We start from the raw sequence: 21,941 nt of genomic DNA, 5'->3' as shown, positions 1-21,941 counted from the left end.
AACTCTAAGACAGCTCTAGGAAAAAATATAAATTTCAGAAATAGGTATTCTTTGACTCTCTGAATTCATACCTTGTTTTTTTTCTTTCTTAAAGTCTACTGGGTTAAATATATTTCATCAGATATACTCATACATTTTTGCCATGGTTAGAGGGAGATTATTAAACATGGAAACAAAGTTTAGCTAAAAATCTTTTTTGGTATGTGTGCAAAAATGACTTATAGCAGCAGAATAAAATGTATTTGAAAATTGTCTTTAAAATTTTCCATTTAATTGAAAATGTTTTTTTTTTTTTTAAAAAGCTCATTATCAGTGGTTTTTAGTCCATAACTTGGGCGAGTGTATCTGAGGGTTGAGGAGTTGCATGTCCAGTGATCTCAGGAAACCAAATAGCCCTGAAGCTTAGCAGTTAAAGCCAAAATTCAGGATTCCCTTTCTGCTGCTCCATGTTTTTCTACTGAGTGCCATAGGATTCAAAGAATGGTGAAATAGTCTTCAGGGAGGAATTGACTTTGAGTCAGGTGGAGTCAGGGGGGTCTCCTTTAGCATGCTGAGATTTTAACCAGTAAAGCAGGGGGCAGGGTGGATGAAGACAGTAGCACAGGCAAGCACTGAGGTGGGGAAGTGAGTTTCTGAATGGCCATGCGTGTGCCCTGTGGCTGGATGCTGTTTGTGTGAATGGAAATAATGGGAGGTCATTTTAAGGAAGGATTTGAAAATCAGCTGAAGAGTTTGGGCCCTGAGATCCTACCCTACCTCCCCAATCTAATCTGTAGACAGAACCATCTTTTAAAACATAATGTCATATCACTCTGCTGCTTCAGTTACGTCCTGCTTCTCCTAGGAGAAAATCAGGATTCCCTCACATGATTCACAGACCTTTTTGGTCCTCTGGCCTCTGACCATTTCTCTAGTCTCAGCGAGGGCTGTCTGCTTCCTTCTTGCACTTGAGCCTACAGCTTTGTTTAGATTTGGAAATGTAGCACCCAAGACCTTCATATAAACCATGCCCTCTGGAACGCTCTTCTGACTCTTCATCTGGCAAATTCTTGGTCATTTTTCATGTCCCAGCCTAAAATGAGGAATTTCAACTTGAAACTTCTTGACACCTAGTATTGTTCCCTCACTGTACTGGTAATATGTAGTTCCGTATTTGCTTATGGGGTTAATTGTCTGAATCTGTCTACATTGTGAGGACAGAGACTTTATCTGTTTTGGCTCCTGTGTATTCAGAGCCTAGGAACCACGTGCATCACTTGCTGCTCAGTCGAGGCAAATAGATGTTTGTTGGCTACGTGAACCACTGATAGGCGAAATACCAGTCTCATTAGCGAAGGCCAGAAATAACAGGGTCTTCATCAGACTTGCAGAAGTAAGAATAAAAGCAAAACCCTCAACCCTTTATATTTTATTGCTTGTTTTACTGACACTGTCAGCTTTTTCTAAACAAAGCCATATTTTCCTCGTCAGAAAATTGTTCTGGAAAAGATTCTAATGGTAATAACAATAACATTGTGAATGTGTGGCAATGGATGTGTTGTGCAGAAGTGTAGGTGTTCTTTATTATAGAGAGTGTCACTCTGTAAGAATTGATTCCACCTTCAGCCTGTTGAATAAAGCCAATTTCAAATCATATTGTAAAACATTTTTGAAAAGTAGAAGGGAAACTGTCATTCTTTCTCTTTGTAAAATCATTGTATTGTCTTGGTGATTTTCTTTTGTCAAGATGACTAGAATTATTGGAGAAGTCTGTAAAGGCATAGTATATTAAGAGTAAGGAAGAATGATTCATTTTCACACATGCTTAAAAAAAATGTGTGTCACTTTAATTCTGAAGACCCTGAAGATTTTGTAATATGCACAATAAGCCATTGTGGGAAGAAGACTTCAACTATAATAAAAACATGAGGGCAGGACAGTACTATCTTTATAAATTTCCCAAACCAAATGCAGTCCTTTTGTTCAATGAAAATTGCTTTCTTCAGCTTTGCAAAATAAAATGCCCCACGGTTGTTCTTGTCCATCTTCACATGTTCTTTAGTCACACTTGCCTGTCGTCTTGAAGGGAGTATTCTAAAGGGCATACTGAGTACCACTTGATATTGTAATGGCTTTAGTACGTGTCTGAAAACCCCTGCACTAATTGGTATTCAGTGACTACTTACTGGTTGCTTAAAATATAATTGTGTTTATAATTGGCAGAAATGTTTAAAATTTACTGTTAATTATTTCCTGCATCTGCCTATTTCTGTTCATGTTAATTTTGCATTAAAATCTACACTTGCCATAGTCCTTAACAAAATTGAGTGAACTTTGTGAATCAAAGATAGTAAAATTATGGACAGTACTTGTCATTCCACCTTTCCTCATAATCTGAACCACGAACCTTTGAGATTTATTCCAAGTAGATAAAAATAAAAGATATAGTGTAACTAAATGATTATCCTCATTTCATTTTAAAAAATTAGGCAAAACTTTATAATACAAGATCTAAATTCATGCAGTGAGAAATGGTCCTGTAATTTTAACAATTTATTGAAAAAAGGTTTTATTTTAGCATACTACATAGTTATATTTTTTTGTCTTTCAGAATGCAAGTTTTGTAGAATATAGAACATTTTAAAACTGAACAGTGCTTAATAGTGTTAAAAATTTTGTAGGAATCTTTATAATTTGCTTAATCTTCTCCTGATAAATAGTGCAGAAATTAAATTGGCTAGGATCTATATTATATAATATTTATGTTTTAGCTTTGTATTCTTTTATATATAAAGGAAGAAAAAAAGAAAACTGGGGCAGTTACAAAGGGATATACAGCTGCTATTCCATTGTTTTCCTAGATTCTAGAATATTTTTTCTTGCTTGGTCTCTTTTTTGAATTTCCTAGTCTTAAACTGCGTGACTGCTTTTACTGCTATTGACAAGTTAGTTTCTTGGATACTGCTTTCCATAATTTTAGATTTTCATATTTAAATTAATTGAACCAGGTCAGCTTATCAATTTGCTTGTTGAAATTTTCTTTTATTATTCTAATAGTTAACCCCACAAAATATTCCATCTGAGAACTTGTCTACCTGAAATTTCTTCCACCTGAGCCAACTCATAGACTAAATTCCTTGTTGATATAATTCCCTTGAAATCATTAAACTAGTCCTTTGTAACTTATGATGTAATAGGAGAAACAGAGACAGGTCTGAGTTTTTCCTCTAATTTAAGTTTTGCTTTCTTGGGACTCAAGCTTGTAGTATTTTCAAGGCCAGAAATTTAACAGACTAAAAATTTTATCTAAGATTACTGGTTGTTCAAATACTTATCAGACTGAGAAGCTGTTAAATTTTCCATTTATAAAGCCCAGCTGTATATTACAAATACTTTTACTATATCACTAGCTGTCTATTAAATAGTGTTTTAGGAGTTTTATATTCAGGCTTAGATGAATCAGAGATTATTAGACTGGCAGAAGCAGATAAATAATTTTTTATTACTTACTTTATATATTTTTATTATTTATGAACAATATGCTTCACAGAGAATAATATAAATCAGATTATGAAGAAACTGTCTGCATGGCCGTCTTACTTTTGAGCATTATGAGAAATAAATCTTACACAAAAATCAATAAGTTGGTATATTAGCAAAAACTAGCACTACTTAGAGGTATATTGGTATGTAATTACAAGTTGAAGAGCAGTTTAAAAATTTATACTGGACTCTCAAACAGTCAATCTTTAGGCGTAGTGTTTTGCTTATTGTAGGTACTAGAAAAAAACACTTTAAAAAAGTTACAGTTCTGTCATACAAATAAGTCTCTTCAGCTAGTTTTTTTGAAGTTGTAATATATTTCCAAATCCTAGAGATTTATTTGTGATAAATTTGCAAAGGTTCTGTTTAGTAATAGAGTCTTATATGTTGTGCTCAATTTCAATTTGCACTTTATAGAGTTCTATAAGGATATAGTATTAAATATCCAATGAATTAAGCCAAAGGGCTCAAGGGAACACTCAAGGCTAAAGAGTAATAATGCCAGCTTAGTATCATGCATTTAATCAAGTACTGGAAATAAATAACAGTCAGTAGAATGTGGTGACACCGATAGAACCAGAATCAGAGACTAGCCTTTTGTAATTCAAGTTTAAAGAATGTTAATAGATGTGCTAGATACAAGAGCATTCAACTAAGTTTGGAAATTTTATTTATACAAAACTTTAAACTTTCTTATTCATAAATCAGTTTGTAGAATATTTAATATGCTCTTGTCTGCTGTGAGTATGAATATCTGAGGGGATATTGACAGAATATGTTTATTAAGTTTGTGACCTTAGAACCTTTTTTCCCACCATCTAAGAATCTATAGGGAGAATCCATTATACATTCAAACTTTAAAACACAGTGCTGTAGCCCAAACTATAGTCTGACAAATGATAAACTCTCAAGGTTTTTCTAACTGTAGAAACAGGTGAATGAGCAGCTTTCACAAATAGTTGTGAAATCACTAACATTCAGTGATGTCCTAGAGAAATGCAAGGAAGCAGCTTAGTGATCTCCTGAATGTTTAAGTTGCCTTTGGGGGCCAGATAGAACAGCAACAATTCCTTACATCCCTAGAGTTTGTATCACAAGGATTAAATATGAAATGTTTAAATATCAGATTTTGAATTAAAATCAAAGATACATGTGATCTTGAGGGATACATGTTGTTTAAGCACAATTTTAAAGTAGTTTTTTTTTTTTTTTTTGGTTAGCTTATTATTTTAAAAAAAATACCAAAAATCGAGAATTTACAGTTCTTACAGAACTTGCAGTAATCTCCATGTATCATCATGTCATTAGAGGGCAAACTCTGGTGATGCCTTCATCACAGTCTTTTTCATCTTTTTCAACCACATGACTGTAGATGAAAAATCACATTATGAATATCTTTCAAACAGAAAGGAAAACAGTACATTGTTGGTGAGGCTTTCATCAGAATCCTTATATTGACTACTATTTAACAGATGTGTGTACTCTTTTCATGTGTTTTGGGTGGAGCACAACCTGTGTACATGTTAGAAGAGACAATACTACTTATAAGTGGAAAGTGATATTCGACTTCCGTTCTCTAGAGCTTTAGTCATTTGAAAATGCAGCATTTTGCAGAAAAACCACCATGGATAATTGGTTTGGAAAAAATAACTTGCTGTGTGTGATGCTGTGTCTCTAGATTGGGAGAACACAGCCTAAATTAGGGGAGTAGAAAACCCATGGGAGACAGTGTGCTTCATTATCATAGAGTGCCCTAAAAAGTTTCTTGAAATGGAAAAAGGTTTTATTTCAAATCCATTATGTTCTGATTTCCTATTTAAGTTTATTTTGAAGTAGTTTGGAAACCTAGTTTCTTTTGAGTTATTATGCTACCAGTATCATATACAATAGGAAGTTGATTTTTCAGACATAAGAACACAGATCATTAGAAGCCTTAGTGAAAGTCACTCAGTTCTGTCCAAATCTTTGCGACTCCATAGACTGTATCAGTTCAGTTCAGTTCAGTTCAGTCACTCAGTTGTGTCCATCTATTTGCAACCCCATGCTCTGCAGCACTCATGGCCTCCCTGTCCATCACCAAATCCCAGAGCTTACTCAAACTCATATCCATCGAGTCAGTGATGCCATCCAACCATCTCATCCTCTGTCGTCCCCTTGTCTTCTGGCCTTCAATCTTTCCCAGCATCAGGGTCTTTTCAAATGAGTCAGAACTTCGCATCAGATGGACAAAGTATTGGAGTTTCAGCTTCAGCATCAGTCCTTCCAATGAATTTCCTTTAGGGCTGACTGGTTTGATCTCCTTTAGTCTAAGAGACTCTCAAGAGTCTTCTACAGCACCACAGTTCAAAAGCATCAATTCTTTGCCACTCAGCTTTCTTTATAGTCCAACTCTCACATCAATACGTGACTACTGGAAAAATCATAGCTTTGACTAGATGGACCTTTGTTGGCAAAGTAATGTCTCTGATTTTTAATATGCTGTCTAGGTTGGTCATAACTTTTCTTCCCAGAAACAATCATTTTTTAATTTCATGGATGCAGTCACCATATGCAGTGATTTTGGAGCCCAGAAAAATAGTCTGTCACTGTTTCCATTGTTTCCCTTCCTATTTGCCATGAAGTGATGGGACCAGATGCCATGATGTTAGTTTTCTGAATGTTGAGCTTTAAGCCACCTTTTTCACACTCCTCTTTCACTTTCATCAAGAGGCTCTTTAGTTCTTCTTCACTTTCTGCCATAACGGTGGTATCATCCTGAGGTTCTTGATATTTCTCCTGGCAATCTTGATTCCAGCTTGTGCTTCATCCAGCCCAGCATTTCTCATGATGTACTCTGCATATAAGTTAAATAATCAGGGTGACAGTATACAGCCTTGACATACTCCTTTCCTGATTTGGAACCAGTCTATTGTTCCATGTCCAGTTCTAACTGTTGCTTATTGACCTGCATACAGATTTCTCAGGAGGCAAGTCAGGTGGTCTGGTATTCCCATCTCTTTCAGAATTTTCCACAGTTTATTGTGATCCACACAGTCAAAGGCTTTGGCAGAGTCAATAAAGCAGAAGTAGATATTTTTCTGGAACTCTCTTGCTTTTTTGATGATCCAGCAGATGTTGGCAATTTGATCTCTGCTTCCTCTGCCTTTTGTAAATCCTGCTTGAACATCTAGAAGTTCACGGTTCATGTATTGTTGAAGCCTGGCTTGGAGAATTTTGAGCATTTCTTTGCTAGCGTGTGAGATGAGTGCAATTGGGCAGTAGTTGGCTCATTCTTTGGCATTGCTTTTCTTTGGGATTGGAATGAGAACTGAGCTTTTCCAGTCCAGTGGCCACTGCTGAGTTTTCCAAATTTGCTGGCATATTGAGTGCAACATTTTCACAGCATCATCTTTTAGGATTTGAAATAGCTCAACTGGAATTCCATCACTTCAACTAGCTTTGTTCATAGTGATGATTCCTAAGGCCCACTTGACTTTGCATTCCAAGATATCTGGCTCTAGGTGAGTGATCGCACCATCATGGTTATCTGCGTCATTAAGATCTTTTTTGTACAGTTCTTCTGTGTATTCTTGCCACCTCTTCTTAATATCTTCTGCTTCCATTAGGTCCATACCATTTCTGTCCTTTATTTAGCCCATCTTTGTATGAAATGTTCCCTTGGTATCTCTTATTTTCTTGAAGAGATCTCTAGTCTTTCCAATTTTATGGTTTTTCTCTATTTTCTTTGCACTGATCACTGAGGAAGGCTTTCTTATCTCTCCTTGATATTCTTTGAAACTCTGCATTCAAATGGGTATGTCTTTTCTTTTCTCCTGTATAATCCACGGAATTCTCCAGACCAGAATACTGAAGTGGGTAGCCTTTCCCTCCTCCAGGGGATCTTCCCAACCTATGGATCAAACCTGGGTCTCCCACATTGCAGGATGTTTCTTTACCTTCAGACTCCTCATTTTACAGGTAAGCAACCCAGGCTTCCTGGGTGGCTCAGTGGTAAAGAATCTGCCTGCCAATGCAGGAGACATGGGTTTGATCCCTGGATCGGGAAGATTCCTTGGAGAAGGAAATGATAACCCACACCCCCAGGCAAGTATTCTTGCCTGGGAAATCCCATGGACAGAGGAGCCTGGAAGGCTAGTGAGCTCACAAAGAATCAGACACAGCTTAGTGACTGAGCACGCACACCCCATTTAAGTATGAGAGGCCATCTCATCTAGAGTGTCTAGATATTAAGACCAGAGCCTTAGTCTTCTTTTTCAAAGGCTAAGTTTTTTGTTTTTTCATTTTTCTGTTATCCTGCCATCCTCCTAGGGGATCATCTTACCTATGTAGGGAGAAATGGACTAGGAGAATCTGAACACTGCTTAACATGTCTTGGCAGTTGGACAGTTCTCATAGGGAGCTTCATGGAAGGTTCTGTTAAACCTTCTAGAACTAGAATAAAAGTAGAGATGAATTTATGGGTTTTTAGGTTCTAGAAAAATTGTTAAAACAATTTTGAGATGGTAAAATTTATATCTTCTTTTTTAAAAAACCTCGTACACTTACCTTTTGTGCCATGATAAAGTTTCTGAACTAGGAAAAAAAAAAAGGAGATATGAGTGTTTTCAATGGGTAAATATGGAGGAGAGCTGGTTTAAATATTTAAACATACTATTTAAAGTTTAAAAAAACTTTTTGTTATAGAGAATGTCAAAAGCAGAAAGAATCTTAAAGTGAACTTCCATGTACCATTTTTCAGCTTTAACTGTCATCAATATTTTGCCCATCTTGTTTCATTTAGTATCTCCCAGGTCTTTTTTTTTTTTAGTATCTTAAAGTAAATTCCAGGCTTTATATCATTTTACTTGTGAATACTTCCGTTTCTAATAGACAATGAATTTTGTTTTTAATACAACCCCCAGATCATTATTAACTTAACAAATACAACAATAATTCCTTAATATATACTGTATAACTCATGTGTGAATTCCCCAAAATATCTTATAGGTTGTTTGTTTAAATGAAGATCCAAAACAGTCCATATACCATATTTGTATTTTCAACCAGTCTTTAACCTATAATTGTTCTGTTAGCTATTTTTGTATTTATTCCCTTTTATGTATCATTTATTTATTGAAGAAACCACATAAATTTAATTTTTTTGTGTTCAACAAATACATATAAATGTGGAAAACCAGACCCTTCTGCCATCTGTGGCTACCGTTTATTGAGCACTTACTCCTTCAGGATTGAGCTAAGGCTTTAGATATATTTTTCTTTTCAACTCTCTTTAGAAACAAAAAAACGTTTTTCTTTCACAGCTTGTTATGCCCATTAGTACAGTGGTTAAAAAATCTGACATAGAAACACAGATCATAAATAGCAGAGGTAGAACAGAGCCCTTGTCTCTTCAGTTACAGAATCCATGCTCATTATTACTGTATATATAGTGCCTTCCAAAGAAGTCGATCATGCTATGTTCATGGTTTTGCAAACTGGTTACAAAACCTATATGACAGTTTTTCTTTTCCTTACACAAACGAAATTTCATTACAAAACACACATAATGACAGAAGAGTTTACAAACTTCAGGGATTCATGAATACAGTCCTTGGGCTGAACTCAGCTTAAGCATCGTTTTTCCTTTTGATAGCAAGATGTTGTTAATAAATAATCCTAAAGTCTAGAATGTCTTTAGTAGAGATGTGTGATATGCATTCAGTTTGAAATGAGCTAGGTGTGTCAAAATTTAAGAATTACATTTAATTGACCAGGAAATTGTAAATAGTGGTATGGCCTTAGACAATCACTGAACATCAGTAAACTGAGTTTTTTCATCTGTGAGATGACAAAATTGGATACTAAGATAACACTGTGTTCTAATGTTCTGGATTTTAAATTAATTGAAGTCAGAGATTTTATAGATCTTTAATACTTGAGTCTTTAAGCTTTCATTAACCTGAATCTTTTTGAAAACTCTAAAGGTTTTCAATTTCCTACATTATTTTTTAGATGTTTGTTTTAAATACTCTCATTGAATAACATGATAATTGGTTCTGTAGGTGCTTGGAGGCATCATATGTTTTGCCTTATACCTGAGGAATGTGCAATTCTTACAAATACATGCCTTGTCCTGCACCATTCTGGTACAGCAAATGATTGAGAGAGACCGAGCTATTCTAACAGAACCTTGTTATGGGATCAGTGTCTCCTACTTTGAAAATAAATGACTCAGCCAGACGGCAACATTTATTTTCTCTAAATGACTAGGGATGTAGCAATAGGAGACCATTATCCTGTGACAATATTCTGTTTCATTGACATTATCTCACAAATGTAATTGGTCCATTACTAAATAGAGGTTTTGTTACTGATCAATTTCACATGCTTTCTAAAACCATTAGGATAATAAATTTGCCATCATAGTAATTTCATTGACAGGATGTTCTTTTTTTCTTCATTTACATTTGTTAAAGGAAAAATATAGATTTAGATTGAACTTAAACACTACGGTTTATAACAGTTTTGACTACTTTTCCATTAAGAGAAATGGAATATTTTGCAGAGTAATTATATTTACATTGAACTGCCAAAGTGACGACTTTATAATTTTCATGATATTTTTTTCCTCTGCTATACTAAACCACATCAAATCATAATTGTTCCTAAGCAATTAGTTTACTACCTCAGGTTAATGATTTTATTTGAAATAAGTTCCAAATCATTTCTAGGACTTTCCTGTAAATCCACTAAAGTAACACATCAGTAAAATCAACCCTAACTATTACCAGCGTGTATAATAACACCATTAGTAACAACCTAAACCTTGAGATGTCTTACAGCATAAATGTTTCTAAATGCATGGCTTTTCCCCAAATGTTCTCTAAAAAGTCATCTGTAATCTTGTTAAATTAGAACTCTTCCAGTATCTCTCTGACTTTTACAGTTAAGGTTACGGTATTGATTTTATTTTATAGTCCATGGCTCTCAGATGCTTAACACTAATAAGCCTCTATAGCCAAGCAGTTCTCCCCAGAGGCATGGCGAATAACAGCTATTTACCTATGCCAATATTTAATAAGCATCTAAAATATACTCCAAATCTTGCATAATTGTTTGGTGTTTTTCCTTCTTGAAAATTAGATTTTCTGGCATTACTCAAGACACTTTATCCTTGTCTGTCTGTTAAAATGAAATTGCATAATGGACAAAAGTATGTTGAAGTGCTTTTAAAAATGAAGTTTTCACTTATTCAGTATTCACTCTTTTAGCAGTGTTCCTCATTATTCAAGACTTTTTTTCTTTATGTATCAGGAAAGTATTTGTGAACTTCAAAGGGGTTTGAGCTTTAACTTGCATTGGGTGTTGGTGAAGCTTGGAGACTTTTTTTTTTTAAAGTTGTGATAAACAGAGACTTGTAGAAACATGCTGCTTACAGGCTTGGGTTGGAATATACTACCTAGAGAGACTTAAATTTATCACAAAAGTTTTCAGGCTGCTCAAGGATACAGTATTATGCTCAAGTGTAGTTAAGATTATATAACTCAACTATTATAAAGTAAGAATTTTCATGTATTTAACATGAAGACTATCATATTTTCTGTTTTCTTCTTTGAAAAATAACTTATTTCTTTAAAAAATTTGACAAATCTAATTGAAGATGATATCTTATCTCCTCTTACTGTAGCTTGCTGATTTTCCAGTTATTTTAGAGTGTGGCAAATATATATATATAAAAAATATATATTTATATGGAGATACTTACCATGGCAGCTAATTGTTTTTTGAATCATCTGGCATCATCATCAAACTACTGTAGGGAGATTAAGCCCCTAGGTTTTGTCATAACATTCAGAGCTTTTGTTAACATGGATTGTGTGGGAAGGACTGATTCATATTTGCCACGGAATCACAAAATTTTACATTTAAAAGAGTCCTTAGATATTCAGATATTTCTTTGCACTTGCATTCTCAAAATTCATTATTTCACCTTTAGTCAACTAGATTGCAAATGTTATATTGAAGCATTTCATTTTGCATTTTTGCAACATCTAATACCTAAGACCAATGAGGCATTTCCTTCTTAAAGTGTAGTGTTTGGCACACTATCAATATCTGATATTGTCCACCCATCCTTGAGAACTATTTAAAATATTCTATGGCGTTACAGGCAGTATTTTCCACTAGATATGTATTTTACCATTTTTTATTATAAAAGTAAAAATTATTTGTAGGAGATTTGAAAAACAAACTGTCAATTATAAACAAGAAAATAAAAATCACCTATAATTCTATCATGTATAGATAACTCATGTTAATATTTAGACATATTTCCAGTCTGTTTTCTATATATTTTTTAACAGATATCCTATATATTCTATTTCAAGTAAATTTTTTGCACTAAATTGGGCTTATAAATTATTTTGTAAATTGTTTTTTTTGGTCTTTTATTTATAATATAATAGCATGTTACCATGTCATTCAGGCTTCCCTAGTGGCTCAGCAGTAAAGAACCCAGTTGCAATGCAGGAGACTCAGGAGACCTGGGTTCAATCCGGGTTGGGAAGATCCCTTGGAGGAGGGCATGGCAACCCACTCCAGTATTCTTGCCTGGAGAATCCGATGGACTGAGGAGCCTGGAGGGCTACAGTCCATGGGGTCACAAAAAGTCAAACACGGTTGAAGCGACTGAGCATGCACACACGCCCTGGCATTCAATTTCCACTTCATAATGATCGCAGTGTATGTTACCCTTTGGCTATACTATACAGTTTTAAAGGTCTGCTTTGCTCGTGAATATTTAGATAGTTTCCAACTTTTTATGTAATTAATAAAGATACAGTAAAAATCATTGCATACAAATCCTTGTACTTAAGTCTGATCATTTTGTTCCTGCCTAGCTCTATTCAGTGGCCCTGTACCTAGTACGCTGCCTGGCGTTAAGTCACTGAATATAGATAGATGCTCAATGAAATGTACTTGTACTGTAGAATTCCTGAGTTAAATATTATGTCCATTTCTAAGGCTTTTGATAAATACTGGCACAGAGTCTGGAAAGATCTTATCAATTTACATTCTCACTACCAGTGCCTGAGTGGTTTGTTTAACTCCACCGTACTATCCATACTATTTAGACAGATCACAGGGCTCTATGAGCAATTCTGAAGCATGTCCTCTGACATGTATTTAAAGAACAGTGAATTAGCCCCTTATGAGTCTACTCATGCACCTCTTTTTTTTCTCATTTATCTTTCATTTAAGCCATTGGGCATCCAATGACATCTTTTCTTCCTGGATCCAGGAGAGCCCCCACCCCATTCCTTTGTGGAGGAAACGGGGAAATGTAGAGGGTACCTAGTGGAATGTGCATAACTTTCAAGTAGAGACACCTAAGTATTCTCTCTTCTTTCTTGTCCTGCAGACATGCTCCCTCTGGGTACTTCCCCACATCTTTACATTATCTACAGGTAAGATAGGAAAGTAAGGGTCAGTATGGTTCCCCCCAGGGAACTCATAGAAATAAATACATCAGAGCTCTGGGCTTGGTAATTTCAGTGTTTTACATAACGTTTTTTCAGTTATAAGTAACCTCTCCTCTAAACTTTCCTCTCCTCCCCATGATTTACCCCCAGGCAGAAACAGAAAAAAAGAAAGCTTGGTCTCTTTCAGAGCTTGGTTGGCAGAGTCATCTTCCCCACCTTCTCCGGGTCCTCTGGGCACAGGGCCCAGGCTGTTTCCTTGTCTTGGGACTGGCTCTAGATTTATGGCCTGAAGTAAAAGTATCAGATTTCCAGCTCCTGAACTCGTCCCACACACCAGCTTTAGTGGCCTCTCATTTATTATCTCATGTATTATAAATAGCGTTATTATTTTATACAGATGGGTCATTTCTTTTTCATGTTGTCACCCAGCTTTCACCCCACCATTTTAATGGAAAGCAGGAAAGCAGGAATTCCCCAGGATCGCTCACATTCATATTTCACTCCATTTTGTGTTGTTTGACAGAGTTTCAGTGTTAAACGTGTTGACCACCTTTGCCTTCTTCCAACAAGGAGTTTGGTCTCTGAAGAGATTTTCTATATGCAGAGTTTGTGTAAATTTTTAAAGCTTCTTAAAACTCTAAAAAGTCTAAAACCTGTTAAAAAAAATAAATAAAGGAACCTGGGAAACTATGAGAGATATTAAGTTAGGAAGACTTGTCAATATAGTACAATCTTATCAAATCCCAGTTTCTGGACTCCCTAAGCTAAGTTTTCCCACAAATGCAGTTTTCTTCTTTGATCTGTGTCATACTTATTCCAAAGGGCCAAAGTTTCATTGCACCTTGAGTTTTCCTCTGCAAAAAAAAAAAAAAGGGAATCCTGTAACATCTGCTCAGAAGCTTGATAATATATAAAATAGAGACATTTTTAACAATGAATTATAGATATTTAAGCTCCTAGTAATAAAATATACCTTAATATTAAATACTGGAAAATAAGAGATGTTAGCAGAAGGTGATTTGTATCTAGAGGATTCTTTTAGACTTGTTTACAAGTGTAGCAGATAAATGAGAAAGACAACTTACTAAGATGTAAAAGGATTGGAATTTTCAAAGATTTTGAGGCAGTTTACTTCTTTGTTAACTAAATAGAAATATGTTTTTCTAAATCATAGGAATGGCACTGTTAATATATTTTAATTTAGTGTTATGCTATGCTTGAAAAGAACAGCTTCATAGGCACTCAAGAATTCATGTGTGATCTTACATAATTGACTTCAAATAGTTGTAAACCTGTAAACCGTGTCATACAGAGAAGAAGAATAGGAATTTTTTTAAAAAGAAAATGATACGGTTCCTTGTAGGTGATAGAAATTAGATTTGTAACATTCATCGACTGAAGCATATGGGAAAAGATAACACATTGCTCTCCTGCATGTGAAGGAGGAGCAGGTGTCCCAGACAGGCAGGTGTTAAGGTGGCTGTTGGAGCTTGCCCTAGATCACTAGTTGACTTCAGTGAAGTTCTGCTAACAGGTGGCTAGCTGATTGGAGTGCCGTGTGACATTTATTCCGGGAGCGCCTTGGATGACAGGCTGCTGCAGACTGAGGAAGGGGTCTTTGCTTTGATGAAGAAATTGCCAAAACTCATGTCTCATTAGTGTTTCCTAAGGTTCTTTGGAAGTGAACAACAGTTTAATTAAGGGCTGACGTAAACACGTTTCTGCACACTTTCCCTGCAGCATTTTATCACATTAGAATTGATCAAAATTGTTGCCTTGGGCTGACTTGAACAGATATACATCTGGGGCGCCATTTGTGCAAGCTGCCGACGACTCAAGTACATAAGCTGTGTTTCACAGCAACACTCTTCCTTTGTAGATGGAATTACCTTGTTGGGAGATGAGTTGATCTAGCCGCTTTATTTGCTTATGCCATTATCTCTTTGAAGTGATACTGTGAAATGATGACCCATCAGGGCTTAGGATGTATGTATGTCAGAGTGCCAACAATATTATAGTATGGCTAGTAAAATTTATGTGATAACATGCTTTTGCAAAATATTTATTTAAAGGTATGCTTAAGTCTAAATGAACCAACTTATATAAGTATTCTACGTGAACCTTTTCTTCACATGGTAATCTTTTGTTATGTATTTAACTACACAATTGGTTTCTAAAGCCATAGCTAATTGTCCAATTATAAGTGTAAACATGGGTGTGGACACTGAAGATGAGCACTGTCAATGTGAACCTCCTTTAAAAAGCAACAGACTCCTAGCTTTTTGCCATTTAGAAGAATCCTTTCTATAAAAGCCAATATTATCACACTTGCAATTATTTAATAGATTTTTATGGTTGATGTCTGTCTTCTGTGCTGAGCTGTAAGTGTACCAGCACAAGGAACAAGTGGTCTTGTTTAACACCTTGAACTTTATGCCTTGCACTTTTCTTACACTTCGTAGAAGCTCAGTGACTGCTTTGCTTCTTTCTTTTCACTTTCCATTCAGTTCTTTCTCTTCTGGTGGTGTCTATCCACTCATGATACATTTTTAGACTGACCATGGTTATTTCACTCATCCTACGCAACTGGTTATCATTCGACCAGATAGCTTCTTTCACATGCAAGAGATTCTAAAATAAACTGCCTAGACACAACGTCTGCTCTACCTCTTCTTCCTTCTTTTAATTCTAGATTTAAAAAATTCTTTCCATGAGTAGCATAATCTTCTATCCTCCACATTTTTTGTGCCCTTGATAAAATCTTACTACCTTACTATAGGTAGTAAGATATTAGTCAACTTTTTACAAAATGTACGTGTGTGTATGTATATACATATATAATACACATAGATGCATACAGATGCATGCTATGGATGTAACAAGTACAAAATAATAATATAATAACAATAATGAAATAATAATGAAATAATGATCAAGTAATAAACACAGTCAAAAGATCATTAAGGAAATCTAGACCTCCAAAGTTCTTTAGGAGGGATTACTTAAAAAGAAAATAAGTCAAGTTGGTTCAGTGGATAAAATGTTGTTCTGTAAATGGAATAAGAAGACAGAATGACCTAATTTTCTAGCCTGAGGGACTATCATATGCTAGGAAAGGTGCTGAGTTAGAAATATATCCCCCGTGGCCTTTTTCACTTCCAAGATACCATAAACAAATTAGCCTAGCTAAGGTTTAATAGAATGATAAGGAAATATTTATGTAAAAATGTGGTACCATGCTAGATCTTAAAATGAAGAAGATACCATTTGAAGAAGATGATTCCAACTACTCTTTTTATGATGAACCACGATGAGGAATATTTAAGAAGGAGTATAGAAAGGAAATTCTTGTTTAACTCAATACAAATCAAATGGGCCAAGTTGTGGAAGAGAAAAAAATAGAGTTTTGGAAAGTTTTCCCTTCTGAAATAAATTCGTTTGTATATTGCTGCTTTCCAGATCACATTTAAATTTCTTTGTCTGGTTTCAAGCCCTCATAGTCCTTTGCTTCCCTTGCATCTGCCACCAGCAGCTCCTGCCTCATTCCCACCAGAAGAAAAACCAGATCAACCTTTTTTATCATCTCGCTCTCTCTTCAACTTCTTTATTTCATGTATTATTCAATGTATGCATTAATATGTATGTATTATTATTCAACTTATTACATATTTATATATTATTCAGTTTTATTATTATTCAGCTTATTTTCAACATAATCTTTTTATGTATGATTCTTCCTGCTTGGGGGACACTAGATTGTGAAAAGCTTGACATTTGTTTTTCTCCACAGAAAGGTCACTTAAGACCATCTTTCCTATGTATCCATTCCTCAAACATTTTTTTTTTCCTGTAGAATATGAGAGCACTAAACATAGAAATGATATCATTTTTCAGTTTGGCATGAGGTCTGTTGGACTGCAGACATTAAAATAAAATTAAAGTAATCTGAGTTTGATTCATGCTTAAAATGTAATAGCTAGTGACTCTATCTTTACTTCTCCCAGATAATTGACCTTTATTTTTATTCTCTCTTTGGGCCAGAGAGGTTTTTTTCTGCTTTGTGAAAGAGGAGGGGGCTCATTATGTGTCACCTCAAGTGTAGTGTATTCTACATGCTGTACACCAATATATTTTTATTGATTAATGAGCCCAATTGATTTCATAGTGGCAAAACAAAGGCAGTTAAGGCTACTTTGTAATACTACCAGTCTTTATCTGTTTCTAAAAAAAAATTGTTTCAGTAGAGACAGTGGACCTTCACATTCTTATTTTTACTTGTTTTAAGGTCATTTTGTTGTTTAAAAAGGAAGGCAGTTTGTGGTCCCTTTTACAATTTGAAGAGTGAATTTTACTATTTCTGTAGTGCTGGCCTCTATGATTCCTCTGTGTGTTTTGAACATGAAGGTATCATTATTCAGTATATGCCTAAAGAAAACTAGAAAAATAAATGGATCTATAATAATTACCCAGTAAAGCCAAGTGTATCATTTTGACTAAGAAATTGCAAAGGCTTCATTTCTCAAAAATTACATAATCACCTATATTGTTGAACTTCTCTGTACAAACACCTCTGATTTATGGGCCCTTTATGAAAAGAGGCTCACATAAATTCACATGGGTTTAATGAAAATCCTGAAATAGTTATAGTAGTTGCAATAGCCTTTGTTGATCTTCTCCAGGAATGACATAACCAGAATGTCATTCTGCTTCCCAAACTAGGGTCATATTTAACTTCCCAAACTATTCTGCTTCCCAAACTATGGTCATATTTAACTGCTTTTAAATGATATACAGTACATGGTTTGTTGCTTATAGTATGGAGTCTTTAGAAACTCACTTACTTAGGTTAATTTTATTCAAAATTTATATTGAAGCACAATGTAAACTGTCAATAGAAACTTATGTTTCTTTTGCTAAGAGTTAATTTTAAATTAAAAATTTGGAATGGAAACTTATTACATCACCTATCAAGTGAGGGATGGAAAAAGCAGTTCTTTCCACCTCTAACAATCTGTATGATTGTGATTAACTTACAGCAGGCCAAAACGTATATTTGTGGTGTTGCCTTTCAAAATCACATAGCTCTTAAGTGAAATCAACTATTATTTTTGGCATTTTTCAAGGTAACTTTGCTGAAATGAACTTCCCTTGTCTATTTTTTAAATAGTTTTAAAATGTCTCTTTTTGGTAGCAGTATTAATTTTGTGGTTTCATTAGTAAAATGTGTCTTTCCTTTTTGAGAGAGAGAGTGTAGGAAATGGTACACTGACTCATCAAAGTTCTCATAGGTTAGTGACAACCAGTTAGTCACAAACTGTAGCTTAAGGCTACAAATACTCCTGTCATTTTTTCAGAGACTGTGATGTCTGCTATGGTTACAGTAGTGTATCTATTCTTTACATGCCAGTGAACTGAAAGCATATATTTAATTTTATCAGATGCCTTTCCCAGAATTTAGGTAATTTTTTAAATGGTAAAGCAATGACAACTAGTTTCTTGTATCAATAGCACCATGAATTTTTTTCTCATGTCAAAAAATTTATTAATTAAAAATGAAACTTGTAAATATATTTTATGTATAATAAAGTCTTGGGTTTTTTTAAAATAAAATTTTCTCTTTTTTTTAGAGATACAAACTGAAATATTTATAGGTGGAATAATATGATTCCTGAGATTTGCTTCAAAGTAAGACAGGGGGAGGGAGTATAGATGGGATAAAGATGAAATAACTGAATAGTTGGAGAAGTTGGGTGATGAGTGCTGGAGAAGAATTACTATTCTGTCTACCTGGTGTATATTTAAAGTTTTTGATAATGGAAATCTAAACTTAATAGCTCATGATTTTTGGAACATTTTACTCTACATTCATAAACCTCTATAAAAATCAACATTTTTTAAGATGTTGAGAAAAGGGGTACATCTCCTTGCCAACTGGGCTTTTCTTCTGAATCCCCCATTCAAACTACCTGCATGGTACAATCTCACAGTCACCCAAGACAATGATCTTCTAAACTTAGTTATCCATTGAATTGGGTCAGTTCTGTTGCAGTATCTATTATTACATTAGCTCTACCTGTGCTCTCCTTCTAAGTCTCAATATTTCGGCAGTATAAAATAATCGTGGGATGAATGAATGAATAGAGCCCTGAATACTTCCTCTGTCACAGCACTTTTCACATTGTTTTATGATTCCTTCTTAACTTGTCTGTATCCCCTCTCTAGGTATCAAGTTTTACAGAGGCCGAAGCCCAATCTAGGTCACATCATGTCCCCAGCAACTAGCACAGTTTGTGCTTATATTAGACCTTCAGTAAATATCTATGGAATGACTATATTAATTAATCTTCTTAAGTAATATCCAGGATGGCTGTCTTTATTTCAACTAATTCATCTTCCCTGTAATTTCTTGGGGGGATTGCTCTACACAGCAAATGCGATCCTATTTTGCTCATCTCAGGAGTGTTTTCTTATCAGAGTAAATATTTAGACATTTATACACGAAGTCCGTGACCACTCATTGTGCAGGTCCTGCCAGCTGTTCACTTCCTCCCTCATCTTTGTGCTTGTTGAAGTACGGACTACATATACTACTTACATATTTTATGCCACCCATCTTCAGAACATTTCCTCTTCTGGAAATGTCACCCCCATCCATCTTTTACACACGGCATCACTTCCTTAACCTGGGGAAGCTGAGGTGATCCATGCCGAAGCATAATTCCTCCTTCTTGATGTTGGCAAGCATTTTCTTCTTATCGTTTTTCTCTTCACTAAGAGTAAATATCCCTACAGCAGCCATTGCTTTTTAATTTTTTGTAACATCCTCCCTTCAGCTAGCAAATAGAAGAACTCTATAAATATCTCCAGAGTGAGCAAATTAGGGAATGTCTTTTTTGCTAAAGAAATAATGTTATTGTTCTTCCATTGCTAAGTCATGTTCAGCTATTTGCAGCCTTCTGACTGCAGCACGCCAGGCTCCCTGTCCCTCACGACCTACCTGAGTTTGCTCAAACTCATGTCCACTGAGTCATTGACGCCATCTAACCATCTCATCTTCTGTCACCCCCTTCTCCTCTTACCCTCAGTGAGTCGGTTCTTCCCTTTGGGGGGGCTAAAGGATTGGAGCTTCAGCTTCAGCATTAGTCCTTCCAGTGAATATTCAGGGTTGATTTAGTTTTTCATAAAAAAAGTGTTAAATTAATGATACACTTACCAGCATACTCAAAGGTTGTTTTTCATGTTTGCACCAGGTTTTCTTCTATTTTCTTCCATACATAATCAGTCCATCAAAAGACAAACCCCTGAATTGAATACACCTATGAATGAAATGCTGAGGTTAGAAAAGACCTAGATGTGAACCAAAGGACCAAGGGGTGTTAAGTCCCAGATTCATTTAGTAGTTGGAATAATTCTGATGATACTTTTAATGAAGCTTTGTGTTAGCTCCAGTGGAGATTGTTTCTGACAGATATTTCAAAACTCCAACATAGCTGGGTCTTTGACTCAGAATGTATTTTGTAAAAGAGCCAGGCATACAAAAATCACAGGACATTGGCAACTGAGATCTCTTACTAGGTTGGTATGAAACTTATAGCTTGAGAATGTCATAAAGCTTGGACTGTCCTCTCTTTCTCTGCAGATATGTCTTCTCCGACTACTATGAAGAAGCCCGAAAAGCCATTGTTCAGCTCTACATCTCCACAAGATTCCTCCCCAAGATTGAGCACTTTCCCCCAGCACCACCATCCCGGAATACCTGGAGTTGCACACAGTGGTGAGGAGTTTCAAGCATAGAGGAGAAACCTCCCTCTTGTTTGCAGAGTCCAAAGTCTTGGGGATGGATCAAGACTATAATCACAAGAAATAAGCAGATATATAGTTATCTTAACAGTAGCTTCCGTATTGGTCCTAATTCTATGTATTTTACTAAGAGAAAGATGGAATTTCAAGTATACTGCTGAGTTCAAAATATTTCTAGCAGCATTGATGTATAGATTCTATTTCCATAGATGTTATCTTCTCTATAGAAATCAATATTTTAACTACTTGTTTGGGAGCAAAATTAATCAGAAAAATAAGAGGCATTTTGACAATTATTTTATATATATAAATCCTTCCTGTGGGCTAGTACACTTGATATTATGTTTAATATCATAATTTAAATAGGAAAAAGAATCCAATATTTCACATTTATACTTGGAAGAATGATTCACATCAGATGCTCTTTCAAAATTAAAAACGAATATAATTCATAAGCAGTATTGCATACTTTCTTCCTATTGCTCTTAAGCCCTAGAGAGGAGTAGGCAGACTTTAAGGTGAAGAAAACTTTTTATATAAATAATAATATGTTTATAGTGATACTCTTATTGCTTTAAATATATGGTGAGGCAACTCCTTATTCTTCCAAAAAATGAATCTAGGTTTTAAACCTTTATTCAAGGGATATAACAACTGTTTATAATAAAATTCTTAAGTTTGGTCTATAAATATATATTGATAGGTATTGTCACTGTACTTTAAAAATGCATAGCCTTCAATGCTATCATTAAGACAATTATAAAATTAAGAGAAGAATATACAAGTCAAATTGGTATGTAATTTTTTTTTTACATTTGTTTATTGGACTGCTAAGATAAGTGAAAAAAAATCAATAACTCTTTCATACATTTGTAATGTTGAGTATTTGGGCAAAATGAACTTTGAAGTCAGATCACCCCTTATGATGTCTGATTAAAGTATTTATATTTCTAACATTTGGAAAAAATCCAACAGTACGTTTTTACATAATAAACCCTGGAAGATCCAGACAAGCCTCCACGTTTGTCTTTTACCATACGTATGGTATGTTCAGTGGGTAGTGTATTAGGACCGGTAGCACGCTTGTCAGGAGAAACATTTCCTCTCCTTAATGAGTGATGGCGTAGTGGGGAGAGAGGGAGACCACAACATCAGCTA

At 35.0% G+C, this 21,941-nt stretch overlaps 1 protein-coding gene across 11 annotated transcripts in view; it reads left to right on the top strand.

The window, feature by feature from the left end:
• The window catches only part of NFIB (nuclear factor I B), a 244,228-nt gene that overhangs the window by 181,950 nt on the left and 40,337 nt on the right, over window positions 1–21,941 (top strand). For 9 of the 11 annotated variants that reach the window (XM_043487184.1, XM_043487187.1, XM_043487190.1 and 6 more), the window contains one exon: window positions 20,623–20,757. In XM_043487184.1, coding sequence (XP_043343119.1) covers window positions 20,623–20,757 — 135 coding nt within the window. The remainder of the gene's footprint in view (window positions 1–20,622; window positions 20,758–21,941) is intronic. The other 2 variants (XM_043487193.1, XM_043487186.1) reach the window with 1 other exon arrangement.

This window comes from Cervus canadensis, chromosome 14 (genome assembly GCF_019320065.1).
Source record: "Cervus canadensis isolate Bull #8, Minnesota chromosome 14, ASM1932006v1, whole genome shotgun sequence".
NCBI lineage: Eukaryota > Metazoa > Chordata > Mammalia > Artiodactyla > Cervidae > Cervus > Cervus canadensis.
Note: the sequence above shows the minus strand (reverse complement) of the source record. Positions and strands in the feature narration are given on the sequence as shown.